Source organism: Crassostrea angulata, chromosome 9 (assembly GCF_025612915.1).
Source record: "Crassostrea angulata isolate pt1a10 chromosome 9, ASM2561291v2, whole genome shotgun sequence".
Classification (NCBI taxonomy): Eukaryota; Metazoa; Mollusca; class Bivalvia; order Ostreida; family Ostreidae; genus Magallana; species Magallana angulata.
The window spans coordinates 34,237,036-34,258,347 of NC_069119.1; the positions used below are offsets into that span (position 1 = coordinate 34,237,036).

Genomic DNA, 21,312 nt, shown 5'->3' on the forward strand with positions numbered 1-21,312 from the left:
ATACTTTCACGCATGAGTTAATTACTGTACGTGTTTGTGCCGCCATTTATCGCATGGCGATTTCAACCCGCTGGTCTAAGTGCTCGTAAACGGTGTGAGTCATTTTTATTATTGCATACTTTACTTATTACTTTGATTGCATCGTTAGCTACCTGTAGCTGCACTGTCAACTATGCATATAGATGCGATTTTGCATAAATTGTGTTTGCAGTTTTTCATGTGCTCATTGTATGGTGAGCCATTTTTGTCTCAAGAGTAACATACATAATTATTGGCAATACTTGTCTTTATATCTTGATTTTGTGAATTGAATTGGACATATATATTTAGAACTTTTTAAATAGTGATACTGAGGAATAGTTTATCCAGCTTAGCTTCACTGTATGTACTAAAGTCAGGTTCAAGAAATTTTTGTATGCAAAGCAGTTAGTGTCAATACTTAATTTTGTTTTGTATTTAGTAGCTTTTTATCACACGCACGCACACGAACGAGCACCACGTGACTCAGTGTACACAAGTCATGTGGTTATCTATCTGCCAATTAACTATCAAACTGACTTGAGAGTTCTTGTGGCAGAATAATTATAATTTAGGTGATGTGGTGATTAATGTGTCAGATACATTGTATAAAACATAAAAATGAAATTAGCTTTACTTAAATATTGGTTAATATCAAAACAATTTTTACTTAAGAAAACATATACAATTTCAATTGACTTTAGATCTTGAAGAAGGTTAGCAAGCCTGTTGGGAATTTCGATTTAAGGTTGCGCTGTTACAAACTTCTAATTCACAAAGATTTATATAAATCATGTACATAACGTAAAAGACTACATGCATACTATTTGAAAAAAGATAAACAGTCAGTTTTTATTATAACTATGTAATACACCTCTCTTGCAATGAAAATATTTTTGACATTTCTCAAAAAGTAATGACAGCTGGTGATAAATCAATGAACAATTCAAAATAGAGGTTGCCTGTACCATATGCACTAGTTATTAGACATTGCCTTCGTTAGTGTGCGCACAGAACGCAGTTAATTGCAATTTGTATGAGTGGAAGAGTCTATCCAATTTGCAAGGACACATTAGTTTACAATGTTATTAATAATTGGTCTGGTATGATCGGGTATGCATTTTTTCAGAAGAAGAAAAGTTACCGGTCTTTTCATTAAAGTAGAATATCACGCACAATACACAAATATAGCAAGCGATCGTTTAATCTACTAACGTTTGAAAAAGTGCGCTTGTCGTTAAAATCTAGGCTGTCATGGTTTACTTGTAATCTTATTTATAATTCATTACTTTCGACTTTACAATTATTTTTGGAGTGGTTTGATAAGCCAGCACCATTAATACATTCACCTGTTTATAATGCATGATTTTCGCTGATGTTATTTTACATGGCTTTGATGTAAGCAACTGTCCGGAGGCTTGCTGAACGGATGGGGATTATTTGTCACTTATTAATCTAATCTAGTCATCAATGTGCTATAAGCAATGTGCTTTCATATAGTCATTATCTCATTCATTGATTATATGACTGTTTTGCTTTATATTTTTGATTTATTTGTTATTCAAATGATTTTTGTCAATGTTTCATATACAACCAACACTACTGGAGGAATTCAAACATAGCATATCATAATCTACCACTTAATTCATATTTTGATATTTTTGGTTAAAAAAATCTAAACATGAAATGAAGAAAAATTATGAATATTTTTTTTTTCCACAAGACTAATGATGTGTATTAAAAGTTTGATAAGAAAACCAATTATTTTAACGACATCACATTTTAAAGCATCAATATAAATAGAGCTAAATCGCTGTGACTATTTTAGGCTTTATAAATGAAGTTTTCTGTATAAATATTAGTTAAATTTTAAAGCTGAACTATCTTATTTTTTTAAAAAAACAATTTAAAGCCTAAAACATAATATTTGAAAGTTTAAGACACTTATATTTAATTTAATTAGTTCGTAAGAAGATGTTTTTAAACAACAAATGGTTAATGAAATTATTAATTCATATTCCTTTACGATTATTCTTAAAAATGCAGAAACAATAAAAAAAGTTTTAATAAACTAGATGAAATACAATACTGTAAAAAAAAATGTTTTAAAAAGTGTCTTATTATTCGGACTATAAAACTCAATTGATTTATATCTTCATTTTTAATTTAAGTTAGTATTTCCTGTGTGGTCACTTATGAAGTCATATCATTGAATCTTCCGTTATTACATGTAGCATGATTTAAGTTTATTGCGAAACATAAACTTTAGTATTCTATGTGTTAAAGGGTTTTAACAACAGTTTGTTTGCATGTATCATGTGTTTTAAAGAGACCTAGCTATGATTGAGCGTAACAATTGTTTTTTTTTCTTCTTCTTTTTTATTTTTAGAATGGTTATTATGAGTATTTTTAACGCTTTTTCAAAATTTTAAAGCCAATTATTGAATTAAAAGCAAGATACAGAATTTGATATTCTGTGTTTTTATACAAATTTCGAGCCCTTTTACTGCTTATAAATGTGTGTTTAATTGGTATAAGTTTCAACCAACTGTTGCTCTCTTCTGTTGATAATATCATTTATAAGCCTTTAAGCACGTTGTGTCAATTAAGTTTGTTTACCACGAGTCATTTTGTCCAACAAATGGCAATTTCATACAATACTTTATTTGTATCAAATATAAAATTTGAGCTCTGTTTACAAAACAATGAACTATTTTACCTGTATCTTTCTTATAAATTCATTTCTAACATTCAAATTAAGCTTCATCAATAAAAATGTGCAAATAAACTATTTTATGCATAAAAAAAAGTAGAAAAAAAATTAATGAAAATGTGCAAACGGTTCTCTGCTTCTCCGATTAAAAAACCACCTTAAAAGATATATATAAATGAATACATCGACTCAGATCGGAGTCACTTAGCGGGGCGTTAGAGAATAGATTCAATTCATTGATAGAGACAGACATTCTTTATTTCCTCTATATTTTAGAGATTAAATACATCAAACAAGTGTTTGGTGCAATGTGTTTACAATAAAGAGTGCTGAAATTTCAAGCATAAAATTATCACGAACACATATACAGTTACTTATATACAGAACACAATCAATGTTCAAATATCATGGAGTGTTCATCTTGAATCGCATATATTTTAAACAAAATAACGTTACAAGAGTGCTCGCATGTCCTTTATTATCTCTGTGATGCCTTCCGAAACTGAAAGCATATAGCTTGCCCACTCCTCCTCTGGAATGACGTCGTCGTCCTTCGATCCGAGAATAGTACCAACTATTACGCTGTCCGAGTTGTATGTCAACTTGACATATGTATTTACAGTCAACGAATTTACTATAAGATACATAAGATTCTTGCGACTTTTATATAGGACAGTAAAGTCTAGAATAAAATGCTGTACTATATCGTTTACTTTTCTTTTACAGAGCTTACACGACACTTCCTCTGTTTCATATGTAAAAGAAACGTTGTTTAATTCTAATAATTCCCAGGTGTATTCCGGATGCTGAAGGCTCTATGACCAGAGTGGATGATGTTCAATATATTTTTGCCTTTCGGCAAAGCGGCTAAGTTCTGGTCGACTTTTCAAAGATTCTCTCCATTCGTCCTGAGAAGAATTACGAATGAGAGTGTCGATGTATTGGCTCCAATTTGACTTTGAAGGTGTTTCCCTGTTTCGGAGATAATCATTAAAGAAGTAATCAATTTTATAGTTGTTCATGGTTCTATAGATACAATTAACGATCCCATTTGACTATGTTAATAACAATGCAAGGTACATGTTATTACATGTATGTCAGTGTCAATGTGGCATTTTGCAGCCGTCTAACCAGCATGAATGTTTCTAAATATTCAAATATGGACCATTCCTGGTGAGTTTTTTTTATCATTTTCTATTGAATGTGTACTTTGAGAATAAAAATCCATACGAGGAAAATATATATTTTTTTCAATAGGAAAAATATTTATATTAGAGGGTTTTTCGAATTACCCAACAGAATTTAAGTCTCGAAATGATTAGAAGTAAACTCTCCTAGAATTAAAACATCCAATTGAAAACCTTGATACATGTATTAACAACACCTGTTGTATGGAATGAATTAATGTAGGAAATACTTTTATTCTACAGAGAATTGGAAATAACGTTGATTGTGACAGTTGAAGTAAATAAAATTGCCTCTCATATACCATATTAATGCTTATAATGTAATCATGAGCTTCCGGAAAATTTAAGGGTTGTAGAAACCGGAATAATCTTATACATGTATCATTTATTTGTACCATTCGGATTTTGATTGACGGTAAATGACACATGCTGAAAACTACAAGATCTTCGCCCGACTATGGGACTGTGGTCATCATAGAATACGAGGTAAAAAGGACTCTCTAAAGGGAACGCATCATCACTTTCTCGATAATTAATAAATGGTTTATCAATTTCAGTTCAATTTAAAATGAACAGACATAACTATGTCAAATAACCCTCAAGGGGCCCCATTCCAAAATCTCTAAGTTGTAGCAACTCCTAAGATAAACACGCAAAATACATGCTGACAAAATAATAATTGTGGTTATTTTTAAAACTTTTAACAATTATTACCTGGGAGAAGTAGAAAAGACAAATTTCTATCAACAAACCTGTCCAGGAGAATCATCGCAGTCCATACATGTGTTTTAATTATAATAAATACGCGCGTGCGTAATAGAATAGAAGGCTAAACTCCGCAACACGTTGTGATGTATATCTTCATGGGTTATATGTACTGATTGTATTAATGAAATAATTAGATCTATCTGATGTAGAAATTTGTCATTTTCTAAAAGTTTAAACATTTGTGAATTGTACTTAAATGCCGAACCCGATCAGAATTTATTTCAAGTTGCATTTGAAAAAAAAAAACAAGATTTACCGTACTGTCTCTTTAAGCTGGTGCAGAAATGTCACCTTTACATTAATACAATCATCCGGCACATTGTTCCATACTTATAAGCATTATCTTTTTTTAAACAAATAAATATACGTGAAACTGTAACACCAATGCATACATATTCCGAGTTTGAAATATCAATTTGATGTACTTTACATAATTTCATAGTTTTAAAACTGCTTAAAATTTGGGGAAGTATTGTGGTAAGTGTCCTTTTACTAGCATGAGACGTTTGACAAAGTAAATGTCCTTTTAGGGCATATTATCGGCTGTCCATGGATACGAAACAGAGGCGCCAAACTAATTGTCTGCTATTTTATCAAGGTGTGTGCTGTTATATGATCTAAATTGTTACAGTTTTTATATCAGTATGTTATACCAATGATACTAAAAGGTGGTTTGAATTTTATTTTATGTCAAAATTTCTTAAGGAAAGACTTTTTGTTGGTCATTCAATAATAGATAACAGATGTAAGTTGTTAGAACTTGTTACCAATCCTTTTGTGTAATTTACACAATAAAATATGTTCAAGTAAAGTCAAAGATAACATACAAAGAAAAGGTGAATATGTACAATTGGCGATGTTTTATTGGAGAATCAAATGTATTCAATACAAATTGTTTGTATTCAATCAATTACAATCGCCGAGGTTTCCCCAGGTACATTGGCCCTCGATACTCTTTTTACAGAACCCACTATTTGGGCAGAAATCAGAAGGGGCGTTACACTCGTTACTTGCTGGTTCAGGTAACCTGCTGGATGGCATATTTATAAAGGCATCGTAGTCATGATTGATCTGAAATGACAATTACCGATCGATGACGTATTTCTTACCTTTCAAAACAATTAGATATAGACCGTTAATTTTGGGACTTAGTATCCTATTTGTGGCAAACTATACCTTGTTAAAATTGTACCATAAAAAAGATAAATTTTGTCGGCTTAAACATGCTTTATCTTCAGTTATGTGGTACTAAATCGACATTAAATTTATTTTCTACTTGTTCGACGAAAAAAAAAAAGAATATCAACAGTTAAATTATGCTTTTTTGTCAATGATTGCACATCTTAACTTAAATCAAGTTTTGAACAGTGTATACAACAAATATAATTATTTCTGTTACCAGTCGGTTAAGTCATGTAAACATATCAAAACAATCTTTTCGGGTTCTTACCTTACAGCTACAGTCGTAGAATTTCTCCATTCTTTCAATATCCTTGTTCTTTACGTCATCCATATTTTTGTATGCGACGATTTGAAGAGTATTTGAATCGAAATCATTTGCCTTTGCTGAAATAAATACGCCAACATTTTGTAAGCAAAATTTCGGGGTTTTTTATAGAGGGAAAATGATCTTACCCTATGTAATAACATTTTTTCCCATTATTCTTCAGACATTTCTATGAATAAGAAAGATGGTTTTTTTTGTGATTTTCAATAAATGAATTTAGGAAAAGAGTCTAAGCGTAACTGAGATTTTCTAATTATTTATTTGCAAATGGTTCAGTTAATATTGAATGCATAGTATATTTATGCACTGACTACTTATTTTTGGATATTATTGGTCCCATAACACACCAGGCCGTGCTGACAAATTAAATACCGCGCGTTAGCTCGGTATGATAATTTGCCTACACCGCCTGGTGTGTTATAGGACAATTGATATACAAAAATAAGCATTAAATGCTTATATCTATGGTTTTTTTAACTTCCTGACTTGTCTAAAAATGCAATTTATATCTCCAAATTACTGTATTATCCTATGTGTAGGTTAAAGTTAATATAAGAGCCACTGTAAAAGCCATAAGCCCAAACTTTGATTTGATAAACAACGTTCAACGTCGGTGGCATCATGTTAAAACTCATCATTAAACCGTTCAGTACCCTTTGTCTGTTACGATATTTTAACTGCAGTAGCTTTCCACACACGTTACATGCAAACAGTATGTGAGATATAAATATGAGCCTACGTATGCTTTGAATAATACCTAAAGGGTTCTATAATGACGTACTGATAATGTTACTCTTACCGTATATCAGGTACTCTTTGTTCGGTTCTAGCTTCTGTGGGCCACAAGAGTTCATTTCCCCAAATCCAACAAGTGTCCTACTTCCTGGGTCACCCTATAAAACCAGCAGGACCCAGAAAGAGACGTCAACAATTGGTTATTTAAAAAAAGTGGCATTTAGAGATTTTTTGCGGTACATATGTTTGTTGAATTTTAAAAAAAACACGTCATAATCAAATAGCTTTATAGTGATATTTGTATTCATTTGATTTTTAGATTTAAATTAATCATACGACATTGCTTTTTCTATTCAATTTTCGTTTTTTTAAGTATCGAACCTTTGCAATTTAACAGGTTTCAATTTTACTCACATATCCACCCCGTTTGGTGTACTGGTGATATTGGTGTTAAAAGAAATGTCTATATTGTAAAATGTTGAATGAAGGTGGACAAAGTGTTAACTACATGTATACGTGTATAGGATATACTGAAAAAATCAATGTTGTATATGAGAAGCCTAGTCGTCCTTTATATATGTGTTTTCAGTTTTAGTTTATAAATATGTTAAGCTCGATTTAAAAGGGTTATTCAAAACATAAAGATAAAGGCAAGATTTTATTTGATTAGGTTGACACAACTGATTTTTAAATTATATATATATATATATATATATATATATATATATATATATATATATATATATATATATATATATATATATATATATATATATATCGTATTTGGTATAATTATACTCTTTGGTTCGAATATATTGCCCTCTACATCGTGTCGGGCACTACTTCGTTTCTTGAGGAGCTAATATAATAAATGTTGTTCTTAGTTCCATTAAACATTTGTATATTATAAGCATTGAAATCACTTTTTATTACATAAGACACATAGGGGAATAAGTATTTGATTTTAGAATCGATTGGATCTGATAAACTTTTAAATCAACCTTACCTTGTACATTGTCTGGACAGTAAACTCGTACTCAATTTCGACATCACCGATGTTTCTCTTTGTAATTTCAGCCACGAATGCTAAAATTTTGAAATATAACAAACACAGACAAATATTCATGCATAAACAATGCAAATTTGAAGAAAGTGTTTTGCAAAATATTTATTAATAATTATTTCTATACAGATACTGGTGTTATTTTTTAAAACATCTTTAGATATCAACTAATGAAAACTTGTTCGGTTATACCAACCAATTCATAATTAGATTCATACATTTAAAAATATCCGACACAATGAAATATGTCCTAAAAATTTATAGTTTCAAAATATTTTAAGCTTTTAATTGCTTCAATTACCTTTCAAACGTACTTGTTGGTATTTTAAAAAGAAATTGATAAATATATGGGCACCAACATTTGTTATACATTTACCACATTTTCATATTATTTAATATTACTCCATCCCTATTCTGAATACCTTTCATTCATTCATTCAATTTCGCACAGGTAATGTTTTACTACATATTACCCTATTCTAACATCTATAAATCATTAACATTCTCACAAAATAATCTATTAAAAACTGAAATTTCCATTTGTTTACTCTCTTACAAAAATATACAACAAAACACCACTCAAATATGATGTATGTTTTAACGTTAATATTACTATCTTCTGTTTTCTGCATAAATGAGATTTAAACTTTAAGTAACTTAAACAAAACACATACCAGTATCAGCATAGCAGTAATCTTCCTGATCAACTCTCGGAAGTGGCGTACAGCCAAAACAAAGAGATGCTGCCCCCCAAAAAGCTGCGAGCCGGAACCAGACCATCATGTGTACTCGACAAAGTCTAACTGAAGTCTGAATTATGGGATCTTCCGATGTGAATTTATATATTTTACACGTGTCTGGATTGGACTGGTTGTACCCAAGATAAAACCAATCTGTTATGTGGTAATTGTAACTAATTTGGATAAATATGGTGCAATGATACGTGCTTAAGGCATTTTATGATATCAAACTAATCGAAGATAACATCTGTTTAGCGCAGTTATGACGAAATTAGATGTCAATGGTCTTTTGTTAAAAAAAATGAAATAAATCTGTACCCATGATTCATACATTTTTGTCAAACAGAAAAAAAAATATTTAATTTAAATATTGACATTTTTGAGTATAATTTTTTTTTTATGTTAAAGTTTTATGTTTAAACAACATTAAGATACTCGTTTCCAATTTGACGATTGATTTTAATAATTCTGGTATCTTAACACATTTGTCCAATAAATTATATGCATTATGAAATATGTAATCCACTGCATCACAAACTTTTGGAGTTTCTATAGTCACCTATACAACAGCATAGTGCTCTGGACTATATAACATGATATTTATTTACTTTTATCATCTTGTTTCCGAAATTCTAATAAAAAACTGCTCAAAACCTACATAGTTATTAAAGAGTTAATGTGTATACCACAAGTACATTTTTTCTATCGGTGAATAGGTGAACAGCGGTTAATTAAAAGAGTTTTACGTGCATCTCTTGTTAAATTGATATCGATTTGAACACAGCTGCTAGATTGCTAGAAATTAAGCCCAAAATCATTGCCAAATCACATTAAACTGTCCAAATTGTACCACAATAATATATTATAAAAATGGTGTGCTATATGTGCAGATGTTGCATATAAGTAATTATGTATTATTTCGATGTCATTGCAAAAAAATAATGTTTAATGACAATAAAGGAAGGGGAAAGGAGTTATACACTAACTTTAGTGACTCTAAGGATAAGTGTATTGCACTTTTAAAGTGTGAAATCAGTTAAAATTCACAAGACTTAAAACTATTTTGTAACTCTAACGACACAACAAGCAAAAGTTACAAATTGAATTGACAGCATGATTTTATCATATGACAGTTTATTTTCTGTAAATTAATAAAACATATAAACGGTATGATATCAAATCATTGTATTCATAAATTGAATTTTGTTTAATACTAAAACGAAAGACTACTAGTTACATGTAGATAATATTTTTGAGATAACACAATTAAGGCTAAATGAACCTCAAAGATTGTTTATTGTCTATTTTTTCAAATGCATTAAAATTTACAATATATATGTGTACATCGTGTTAACCTACATCTCATATTAGTCTTGATGAACATATTCTTCGCAGACAAAAATTAGAAAGAACCATATCGATTTTAACTTAATTTGATGAATAAAAGTTATGAATGCTGTCAATGGATTGCGGCAAAAACTAAGGCATCCGATTCCGCATTAATAACGTTCGCATATTTAAATACTGCAAAAACTACTGACTGAGGTATTGAAACCAAATAATTGAAGAAAAACATCGTTCTAGTGGAGGAATACTACAATTCACAATGCAAAGAAAAAATGACAAAACAAAAAGCAGGAGTGAAAATAAATAATGAATGATGTGTTGATTGTAAATAGATATCGGTATGTGGGATTTGGTGTCATGGGTTAGATATTCCTGGTATTTGTTGACGTTTTAAAGAATCTACACTTAAATTTTAAGTCATTATCGTGCACATGCATGGAAAAAAAAATTTAAATTATTAAGTATCAGCAAGACGACTGACTGCGATTGATACGAGGTTGTATATGTATCCCACAAATAACTAAGTAGTGTGAGTCTGGTCAGTTAAGAGGATATAGAGCATTTGTTGATAAACCATTTTGTGTCTACGTTTTGTAAAAAAAATAACATTTCACGGTTCTAATGAGCGAACTCCACAAAATGAAACTGACATAAGTTTAATTTGTCTAGTTGTTTTAATGATACCATAATCATCATGAGAAAACTAGGTAGGTGTTTACACGAAATGTCACCGAGATTATTATGTTGAACAATTGCCCAATATCTCTCGTTTTATCATTTATAATGTTTTTCGCTTTTGAAGACTTGAGTAAACTAGAAATTGCCAGTACTAATTATTATAATAACGGCAGTTATGCAATTTGATTTTTATCAACTATATATTTATATATAGTATATTGAAAACTAGATCACACGCACTTTTTTCTGCACTTTGTAATAGTTTTGAACTCTGCATTTGCAAATATAGTATCAATATTCAACAAAGTGTGAAAGTAAGGAAAGCAAAGAATGAAATTTCGAAGCGAAGTTTTTTTTTCAAATTTGTTTGCACTAAACAGCATTCATCTACAATCTTTACTATATTTTAAAAAAACAACAGCTTACCTTTGTAAATGGAGACATCAAAAGTGTTTTTAAAAAACCTTAAACCGAGCTAATTCTGTATTTTCTACACCATTAGTAATTTGATAATCAAGTTCATGTATCTAACATTTCAATTAAACTTAATAATGTGTATTTCAGTTGATTATTGAATGTATTTAGATATGGTAATTTAGATATACTTTAATAGTTAAAAAAACAGAGTGATCAAAATGACTTCAAATAGCAAATTTTAATAATCGATAAATACACCAAGGCTTTAAATATGATTTACATTGAAACTTTAATTAAACCTGTACATGAACTACTGAAATAACCCATATTACGAATTGAATGAACGAGCTACACCTATTCAAAGCCATATGTACATGTGATGCCTATAAAAATAATTTTCACTTTCCTGTTATTAACCTATCGTCTATGTTATTTCTTGTCTTGGGTATTTCTACATGTATACTACCAGAATAAAAACCTCTTTTAAATCAACACATTCACTCATAACTTAAAACTAGTCTCCATGTATGTGAGTAAATCAGTGAGAATGCTTTGCGGTGTGTTTTCCTTTTTTTATCGTGCGTGATCACAAACACATTACCTGTCGGAGTTTAGAAAACATTATATTTCATGAATTGCTATATTTAATCCAAGTACAGCTGTCGTTTTGCGATATCCCTAATAATCTACGAAGCATTGTTTTTTTTTAAAATAGAGACTATTTCGTTAAAATTATTTCAACATTATCTAAAAGATGCATGTAGCATTTTGCGTTAGAAATATAACCTTACATCCTGTCCAATGCAAAACTAGTTTAAACCTTAAATTTGTCATACATATTACTGTTACAGTTATATAAAAACAAAAAGAATGTTCCCCTCTCTATGAGATAAGCAAGTTTTTGATTACCAGTTTAGCCCAAAATGGAAGTATAACGATTTGTGCATCTGCTCCAGCCATGAACCTTATATATTTACATTTTTCAGTGTCTTTTCCTGTTATAGCATTACGTATCGATTTTGTACTATGTAACCCATAATTTCAAATGACGCCAAATCGAGGCGCCAGCGGGGTTTGCTTATTTCTATTTAAATATTTAATCGTACAATGGCTTAAAATTGTATAAATATAAGTAATAAGGAATAATTCTTTTAATATTATGAGGTGATAATTTCGGTCGAGGCGTGATCAAATCTATCATAAAGCCCTTCCGGCTTTATTTGATTTGATCACACCCCGAATGAAACTATCACCTCATAATACTCAAAGAATTATTTTTTACTCCTTAAATAGACGATCACGTAAAGGTGATTTCATCATCTTTTTTGTTAAATGATATCTTTTGAATAGGTTCAAAATATATAAAGAATATATAAAGAAAAGCAACTTTGGTAATCTTAAGTTTTTGTTTTCATTGCATAAATATTCTGGTAATCTCGGATGCTACACGTTCACATCCAGAATTCAGGAAGACTTAACAAATAAAAGAAAATCTTTTTCAAGCAGATCATTGTTTTCAAAATATAAAGCAATGGCTAGAAATGTTATTCATGTAAGAATCCATGCTAGAAATTTCTCGTTAAATTTTGTCCTAGGAAGCCAATTATGCTACAGAAGTTATTGCTCAGAGATTTTGGGCAGTTTTGCAACGAGCACGAATATTTTGTGATGATTTTATATAGCTCAAAACAACTTTCCTGAACAAGGGCGAAAATTTGAAATCCGCGATGACTGCTTCCCGCGATTTAACGTGGAAATTCATTCCTCGTGATTAAAAAGGAATTTACGTTTCGTATTTCATGACAAAATTTTTTGCCTTTCCTATCTAGATCGGACAGTAATAAAAAATTATTCGTGATGCGATAAATGATACGTTTTTTCCCCTCTTTTTTTCTTGCAAAAGTCATACAGTACCCGTATCGTTATTTTTTTACAATCCTATCGTATTGAGCGTGTGAATTATTCTATTGTGCGTTAATCCTATGCTATCATACGTTGATCCTATCATGTTATTCGTTCAAGTTTTGCAGTTTTCATGTTTGTCCTCTCGTGACACATGTTATCGTTTCGTCCCTTTTTAAAAACAAAGAAATTATTTCAAAGTTACAAGTCCTTTAGTGCGCCCTATAAGATAATTTATCGAACAAGAAATGTAAAATCCTACTCAGCAGTATACTATGATACTGATTTCTAAAAATTTTTTAGATAAAAATCAACCACTATTACTTGTAAATCATATCTGTTCTTAGTTTAAATGAAAAATTAATGTAAACGATCGAAGTTCTTAAGAACAAAGTAACATATCTACCTATATTTAAATGAAAAATTACTGTAACCTATCAAAGTTCTTAAGTAAAAGTAACATTTACTAATATCTACAAATATGTAGAATATATTAAATCGCACGCGGAGTGTATACCTACGTAAACAATAAATTGTATGCAATAAAATTCATTTTTACGAACATTTTTAAAACAGAATCAAAAGTATTTCTGATATATTTCAGAATTTTTTAAAGGAAGAATTGTTTTTTTATTTAACCTGCTATATTCTGTGTGATTTGATCTCGGGCTGAAATGTTCTCGGTGATGGACTAGGGTGTGCGGTAATAAAAACAATGTTAAAGAATCGGACAGGGTTATTTCTTTGGCAATCTTTCAAGGCTAAATATATAGCAATTACTTTCCAACTGACATCAATTAACAACAGATGCACGTAGAATTGAACTCACGAAGCGCCCGTTCCGCTGTTACTAAAACTAATCCGTTGACCCATTATAGCTTTTATTCCCCTATTTTTTTTAGGAATCAATACGCATTTATTTCTTTCATAACAAACGTTGTGAAATGGTGTCAAATGCACATTTAAATTTCAAAAGTACAGGACTATACCTGATTACTATATATTGTTGATATAATAATCTAAACTATTTAACCAATTTTTGAAAAGGTCCGTTATTTTTTTTCTATATGATGTACAAAATTCATTTTGAAATTATGAAATTCTTCTGAGAAAGTAAAATAGTGAGATTTACTGCATTTTTTTGTGATAGTCCACATGAATGAATATATCAATTTATAATGCTTGAACATCTGTCTTATAATTTTAACAATTAAATTGTGTTGAATTCGCCTTCCTTCCTTTATCACACAAAAAAACCATACACCTACAATGTGTTTTGTTTATTAATCCCATTAACATTTGTAGATTGTATTTTAATTGTGCCTTTAGATTAAAAAGCAATCAAAAGTTTAAAAGTTTACTGAGAATGATGAATACTGTACACGTATTTTTTCCACGGGGTCATAATTTTGCGGAATCACAATATCAATTTAATCCGCGGTTAAAAATTTGCGCGGATTCTTTGAATGAAAAAAAAAATCATTTGAATAATTATCATTGAATTAAGTTCTGAGCGATTTTCATTACCTAGAATTTATCCAACTTTGGAATTAAATTGTAAGAACTATTCACAATGAACAATAATTATCGGTCGGCACTGGTCGGTAGTCATTAGTTAGCCGTCAATATGTTACGACGCTAGCTAAAATCGTCTTGTGAAACACCACATGTCGTTTAAATTATGCGTTGATCAGTTTTATCAATTAAAAGTCAGAGCACAAATAGATCTAAAAATTGCTTCAAAAACACGGGTCTTAGCGTGTATTAATTGGGTCGTTGAAAGACAGACCCGCTTGGGGCTATATGATGCCTGACACGTGCCGCTATCTCAAGATGAGAGAAGATTAAATTTCATGCAAGTAAATTTACAGGAAATTCAAATCTTTAGGAGATTAAATTATTTATTATGTGAATTCTCAATACAAATCTTTTTGATTGTTTGCATAGATAAAAACGATATACATTGGGTACACGTATACGCAAGTGTGACATAATGTAGTAACTTCCGATTATCCTTATTCATGTAATGCAATTTCAAAATGTCATTCCATAATGCACTTTAAGTACACTGGGAAAAAATTCCGCGGAAAATTTGTGCCCGCGTTCATAGCGTTAATTAATACCACACGGACAAAAGTACGTCTAGAGTATCCCAAACTAAGTTCTATAATAATAATGATGTTCAAGTTTCGTTTAATATCAATATTATACATTAAAGAATATTTGGGCTGTAGGTGTAAAAAAAGAAAACCCCACCATATCATAGAGCAATTTGATTAGAACGTTCCAATCACTGCAAATATAGAGGATGTATTGTTTTTACATTTTTAGCGACCGTCAGAGTCAAATTAGTATGGATTGTGCTGGATGTTGTTTTAACTGCTGACATAAAACTAAAAATGAAATAAAGAAAATGTCAGGCTTATTATGGCATTGTTTTAGCATTTAATGACGCAAATTATCATTAAGTCACAGATTACATTAACTTCTATGTTGCTTAACTTTTTGTAAATCGTTACTTTCCACTGATGATAAACTGAACCCATTATGAAGAGTCATTTTAGTGCTCTAAATGAAAAACATCTTTTTTTCAACATTGTCCGTACACATAAGGGTGTATTTAGGAAATAGAAATAGTTTTACTATTAATATGGATAATTAAAATCATTCAAAGCAAGGCATCTTGCCAATATATTTCATTTATTAAAAAAACTGCTAATATTTAATTCCCATTTTTATAGCTTCTAATATCAAAAACATAATTCAATGAGGTTCCTTAGGGTTGAAGTTAAATCGTTTAACGCCCCATATAGTGACCTAATAGTTTCACAATAAATATGAACAAAGAAAAAAAATATTTTCTACGAAAAAAATAAAATTCTTAATTTTTTTTATTTACAAAATTGGAATTCGGTAAACTTATGATGATTTTTTTCACGTATTCATATTAATTTTTTTTTTACAGATAAGATATTGTTGAAGCTGCTTTTGGAAATAAAATATAAACAACCCCTTTCGAACAGTATACCAATCAAATCTAACGTGAATAGATTGTTATCTTTGATAAATTTGATAATATAAAATGCCAAAAGCACATACCAGTACATCTCATTTATCAAAATTAGCTACAATTACAACAAAAGAGATTGTTTTTCTCTCTGTAGAACAAGTTTGATCTAGACAATACAGGCTTCAGTTCTTTAGCTTGGAAAAACACAACATATTCTAGTTCAGGCTTAAAGCTTTAGTTAAGGGAGTATCTATATAAATGCAGTCATAAGATACAAATCTGTAATATTCAATTTTCTATACTATTTTTGTCAACCAATCGTAACGTGTAATCACCTATATAAAAAGTAAAAACTAAATTTTAAACAGTTGATCGAAAATGTAAAGTGCGTCTTTTTTCCAATGGACCGTCTGTTGAGATTTGTTATGTAACAATGACTTTTTCGCGTATGATAAAAAAAAAACATTGAATAGATCTAGATTTGAAATGGAAATCGAAATTATAATACTGTATCGTGTGACCACCTCAAGAACTTTTTTTAAAGTTTCACATAAATAAATACCATGATGTTTTGTATATTAAATGTCAGTTATTTACGAGAAAAAGATAGAAAGAAAGACAGACTATCAAATCATGTACATAAAACTTGTACAAATGTAGATTTACAAATATCATTATGAATGTAATGCTAATGCATATTTGTATCAGAGACAGACTATCAACCAATGTGTATGGTTTCTACAGTAAGCCACAATTTTTTCACTCTCTTTAAAATGACTATAATTGACTTACCTGGGGACATTGATTGACAATTGGATAAAAAAAAAAGCGCAGTGTGTGACTGCATCTTTTGATTTGGTTGCTGTACATTTCTGAGTCTCAAGACGATCACTGGTTTGCTGATTATGGTATCTGTTTTGTTTTAAGTGACATAGGTTATATATGATCAGACAGAGAGTCCTTTGAACTTACGTTGTTTGGTGAAATATTATTTGAATAAACAGGGTTGTTTTGCATTATGATGGTACTTTATTGTAGACTTTTTTGTTAGGAAGTGAATGATTGGTAGGTGTATGAAATAGAGTATTTATTATCATAAGTACGAGGGTCAATCAAATAAAAAAATACGAAAACAATGAAGCTGTCAACCATATGTTTCATAAAAGTCACAACTAACAGATTATTTTATGCAGTTACAGTTGATGAAAAGGTATTATTGTTATCCAACATTAAAACCAGCATGTTTTGTCACCACGGCGCACGGTAACATTCAAATTATCACGCAAAAATGACGCACGTACAGTTCATATAAATTCCCAATCTTTACATCTTTATATCACTGAGCCTCTTGTGTTTTAACCTTACAACTAAAAACAACACTATAGTACTTGCCATCTTATTTCTTCACATTTGTTGGATAATCATAAATTAGTTTTTGGGAGTTTACAGGTTTTTTTTTACCTCATGTCTCTTTGTTTTCAGTATGAAAACCGTTCACGTCGAATGACGTTACTCATTCTTTTGACCAAATACACTTACTCAACTATTTTTTTTTCGGGCTAGTTGATGTCCAAAATACAGTTACCACCACACGCACAATTCAATTACCGTCAAATGCATATGTGCAAATAGTTTTTGACATATGATTTGCACAATCGAGTATTTCTCTTATTTGCATAGGTTTTTTGCCGAGCTTAATCCATATTGTTTGTATCTTTCATTGCGCCGTGACTTCGGTGACGTTAACGTTTATAGTCAATTTTAAACAGGACTATCTGTCTTTATTAACCGATATCCGTTAAACGAAACAATATATCTCGTCAATTTTTGGAACATAAAAAAGCAAGAAAATACTTAATTTGAGGTTTCAGTATTCTTTGGTTTAAAGTTCAATTTGTAGAACGAATACTTTCGCCATTTTATGGTTTATTGTTGACATAACATAAGTTTTGACCGTGCGCCGTGACCTAATTTTTGCAGGATTGAATTTTGAATAGTTCTTAAAAATAAAGACATATACTTATTTATTTTGTCAAACTATTTGAAACTATTGATTAATTGTGGCTACCAAATTAAGTAATATTATGACGTTAAGTTAAATAGCTATAGTAAAAGTCTTCGTATTTTTTGATTGACCCTCGTAGGTTATTTTGTGAAAGAATAATTCAATGAATGATTAGCCAGGTAGATTTGTTCAAATCTGATAATTATCGAACCCAGAAAGTTTTATCGTATGCATTTTTGATTTGCTAGTATTTTTTTTCTTCAAAATATTTGTTTATAAGCAGGATTATCTTTCAATTTCATATGAAGTTGTAGGCCAAAGAAGAAAGTACATAAATAATGAAAAGCTAATATTAATATACCTTGTGTTACTATGTGTGACTTTCTTGGAGTTTTTTTTTTTAATTTCATTTAAATTTAAAATATGAACAGTATCCTGGCGTCATAGGTTCCCGATAGTCTGCCACTAAACGCTTACTCTAACGACTGTCTGTTTAGTTAACAATTTTGAAGCAATATCATTTTTTAACCTTGAAAATTGACGATACAAAATAAAACTTAGTCGTCAACGTATGCAATTTCTAGCTTTAAATAATTTAAACTGGATGCCGAATGAAATTGGGTGTCGTGTGTTTCCGATAGTAGGAATCATTTTTTTCAATAATACTTCATATAAAGTTGATATAACTTTTTGAATATATTCTAAATTATTTTCAATTTTTTGGCCAACTATTTTAACGTTTAACGTTCAAATATTAAATTTTCCTGATGACTTCATTTTATCACTTATGATTATGACAATACCGTCATTTGTATGATTATTGATAACGTTTTTATTTCAGAAGCTTAATCTATAGTGTTCCTAGGATTGCAAACACAGGAAAAGTTTATAAAGTCATATGATAATTTAATTTAATTGTATCATCAGAGGTCTTTTTTACATGACAATGAGAAAGTGTAGATACTGTGATATTATAGTTGGAATTTGAAGCAAATCTATAGTGACTTTATTGTAAATATTATTTTCTTATGAGTCCCTTGAGTAATGTTTGCTTTAACCATTTTACACAGCATTTTTTGATAGTGTACATGTATAATGACAAAAGGGGATTTTGTTAGTCTCGTGTCTAAGTAATTAGAATAATGACCATTTTGAAGAAAACTCATGACCAAAATAGACTATCGGAAACACATGATGATCGGAAACACATGACGGCACGTGAACGCACGATACGTGTGTTTCATTTAAAACCAATGTTATGCTTCTGCTTTGATTTTTGAAATTGACATTTTGCCTAGCAATATTGATTCTTATGTAGCAACGCATTTATAACACTTTCAGTGGATTTTGCATTTTTTTAAGTGCGTTAAATTCGGGACCAAAGCATTGCACTTTAAAAAGATGATCAAAGTGCGTTAATTTTGGAAACAAGTTTACCAACTTTGAAATGTTTTTCCAAAATGAATTATGAAGGTAAATCAGCTTTTTTAGTATCAAAAAATTAAATGCATTTAAAAAATATATGTATAAACAATTAATTTTAAAATTCAATTTCTAATTTGTTGATAGTATAATATTTGTTAACACAAGTGAATCTAATTTATTTGCGTCTTTGAGAAGGATGATTGGAGTAGGAGTGGGAGTTAACCTAAGATACATGTACAGGTCAATTACCAGTACATCATTTTATTGATTACAGGAAAAAAGTGACCTATCTCTCATTTTTTCATCCAAAACATATTATGATTTTCAGCAGCTTGCAGTAAACATCTAAGATCGAGAGAAAGAAACGCTATGTTATAAAAAGTTTTAAAATGATATTGAAAAAAATACCCGCAAAGCGAAAAAAAATTGTCTTTTTGGGGGTAAATAATCTATAAGTGTTTCAACATTAACCCCCTTTTCAAAATTCTACTTAAATTACTCACTTCATGATACAAAAAAGTTACATTGAGAGACATTTAATTGTTATAAACTTAAAAATAAGCATTAGAGTATGTTTTTCTCTCGAACTCATCTTAAAACGGTCATATTGTTTTTAATAAACATAACCATCCTTTCTTCATATCATGCTTGTTAATAAGCACAGGCAATTTAAGCCAAATGAAATATGCTATACATTGATCTTCATGATCAATATATAATATATAATATATACATATATAAATCATTTTCGTTTCTGCCAAAGCTCAATGTCCTAAATTAGAAGTAAATTTGCTGCAATCACAAAAAAGAAGAATGCAGTTATTTACCGATCTACTTCATATCATATTTGGATAATTCAAATTTCTCGAGTTATTATTTATGTGTAAATTGTAATACTACGTAAGCTTACATGTACGAGAAAAGAAAACTAATTTTAATCGAGAAAGTATTTATTAGGTTGCTGAGCATACATTGGATTCTTTTTAGATATATCCAATTAACTAAAGAGGTTAGTAACAGCGATTTATTGTACGTAAAAGTTTCAATTATTTCGACTAAACTCTAAACATTCTTTTCAAGTGCGTTAATTTATTTCAATAAAAAGCAGCACTGATTTTGTGTATTTCTTGGTGAAGAAATAATATCATCTTGACAAACCACTTAGTGTCGATATATTAAAACGCATCTTAATATTGGGTATCCAATACGGATGAAACGATCAATGGCAACCTGCTCTTCTTTCTATTATCATCAAATCTACAACATAACTAAACATTTTTCACCTTGCCTGTAGTAACAAGCGATAAATTGACAAAGCGTACGGATAAATCTCTATCCTTCGGATCCAAGATCCAAAGGTCCTCAGATTGCAGAGAAGAGAACTATTATTTTTAATTTCAGGATTTCCTGAATAGATCTCAATGAAGCAAGAGGAAAAATTAGTGGTGAGAAGACCTTCCCTTTTATTTTTTTTCCATGAACAATTAGTCTACTAGTTTATTTATATTTATATGGTATAACAGAATAAAACTGTACGTATCTAGTAATGTTTTATCGAAGAATAGAAATAATTATTATTTATGATTTCATTTAATTACAGGTAATAACAATCGTCGAGGTCTCCCTAAGTACATTGGCCTTCGATACTAATTTGACAGAATCCACCCCTTTTACAGAAATGAGTAGGAGCGTTACACTCATTACTTGCTAGTTCGGGTCAATTAAAAAAAAGTATCAGAGTCATGATTGATCTGCAATGACAATCTCTTATAAAAGACTTTTTTTTACCTTTAAAAA

General features: G+C 30.1%; 1 protein-coding gene across 1 annotated transcript; it reads right to left on the reverse strand.

Annotated features, from left to right (window-relative positions):
- Positions 1 to 5,523: 5,523 nt before the first annotated feature.
- On the reverse strand, positions 5,524 to 8,826 carry LOC128163860 (uncharacterized). Its single transcript, XM_052827532.1, has 5 exons — positions 8,666 to 8,826; positions 7,935 to 8,014; positions 6,993 to 7,086; positions 6,137 to 6,252; positions 5,524 to 5,757 (listed from the first exon to the last, which is right to left on the reverse strand). The coding sequence occupies exons 1-5, from the start codon at positions 8,772 to 8,774 to the stop codon at positions 5,593 to 5,595; spliced, it is 564 nt and encodes a 187-aa protein (XP_052683492.1). The 5' UTR covers positions 8,775 to 8,826; the 3' UTR covers positions 5,524 to 5,592.
- Between the last annotated feature and the right edge of the window lie 12,486 nt (positions 8,827 to 21,312).

What these genes read in the sequence shown, in the direction of transcription:
- LOC128163860 (XM_052827532.1), bottom strand. Translation starts at nt 8,774, where the DNA reads ATGATGGTCTGGTTCCGGCTCGCAGCTTTTTGGGGGGCAGCATCTCTT. An exon ending in TTACTGCTATGCTGATACTG is followed by an intron (nt 8,015 to 8,665) that starts GTATGTGTTTTG and finishes TCAAAATTTTAG; the next exon opens with CATTCGTGGCTGAAATTACA. An exon ending in CTGTCCAGACAATGTACAAG is followed by an intron (nt 7,087 to 7,934) that starts GTAAGGTTGATT and finishes CTGGTTTTATAG; the next exon opens with GGTGACCCAGGAAGTAGGAC.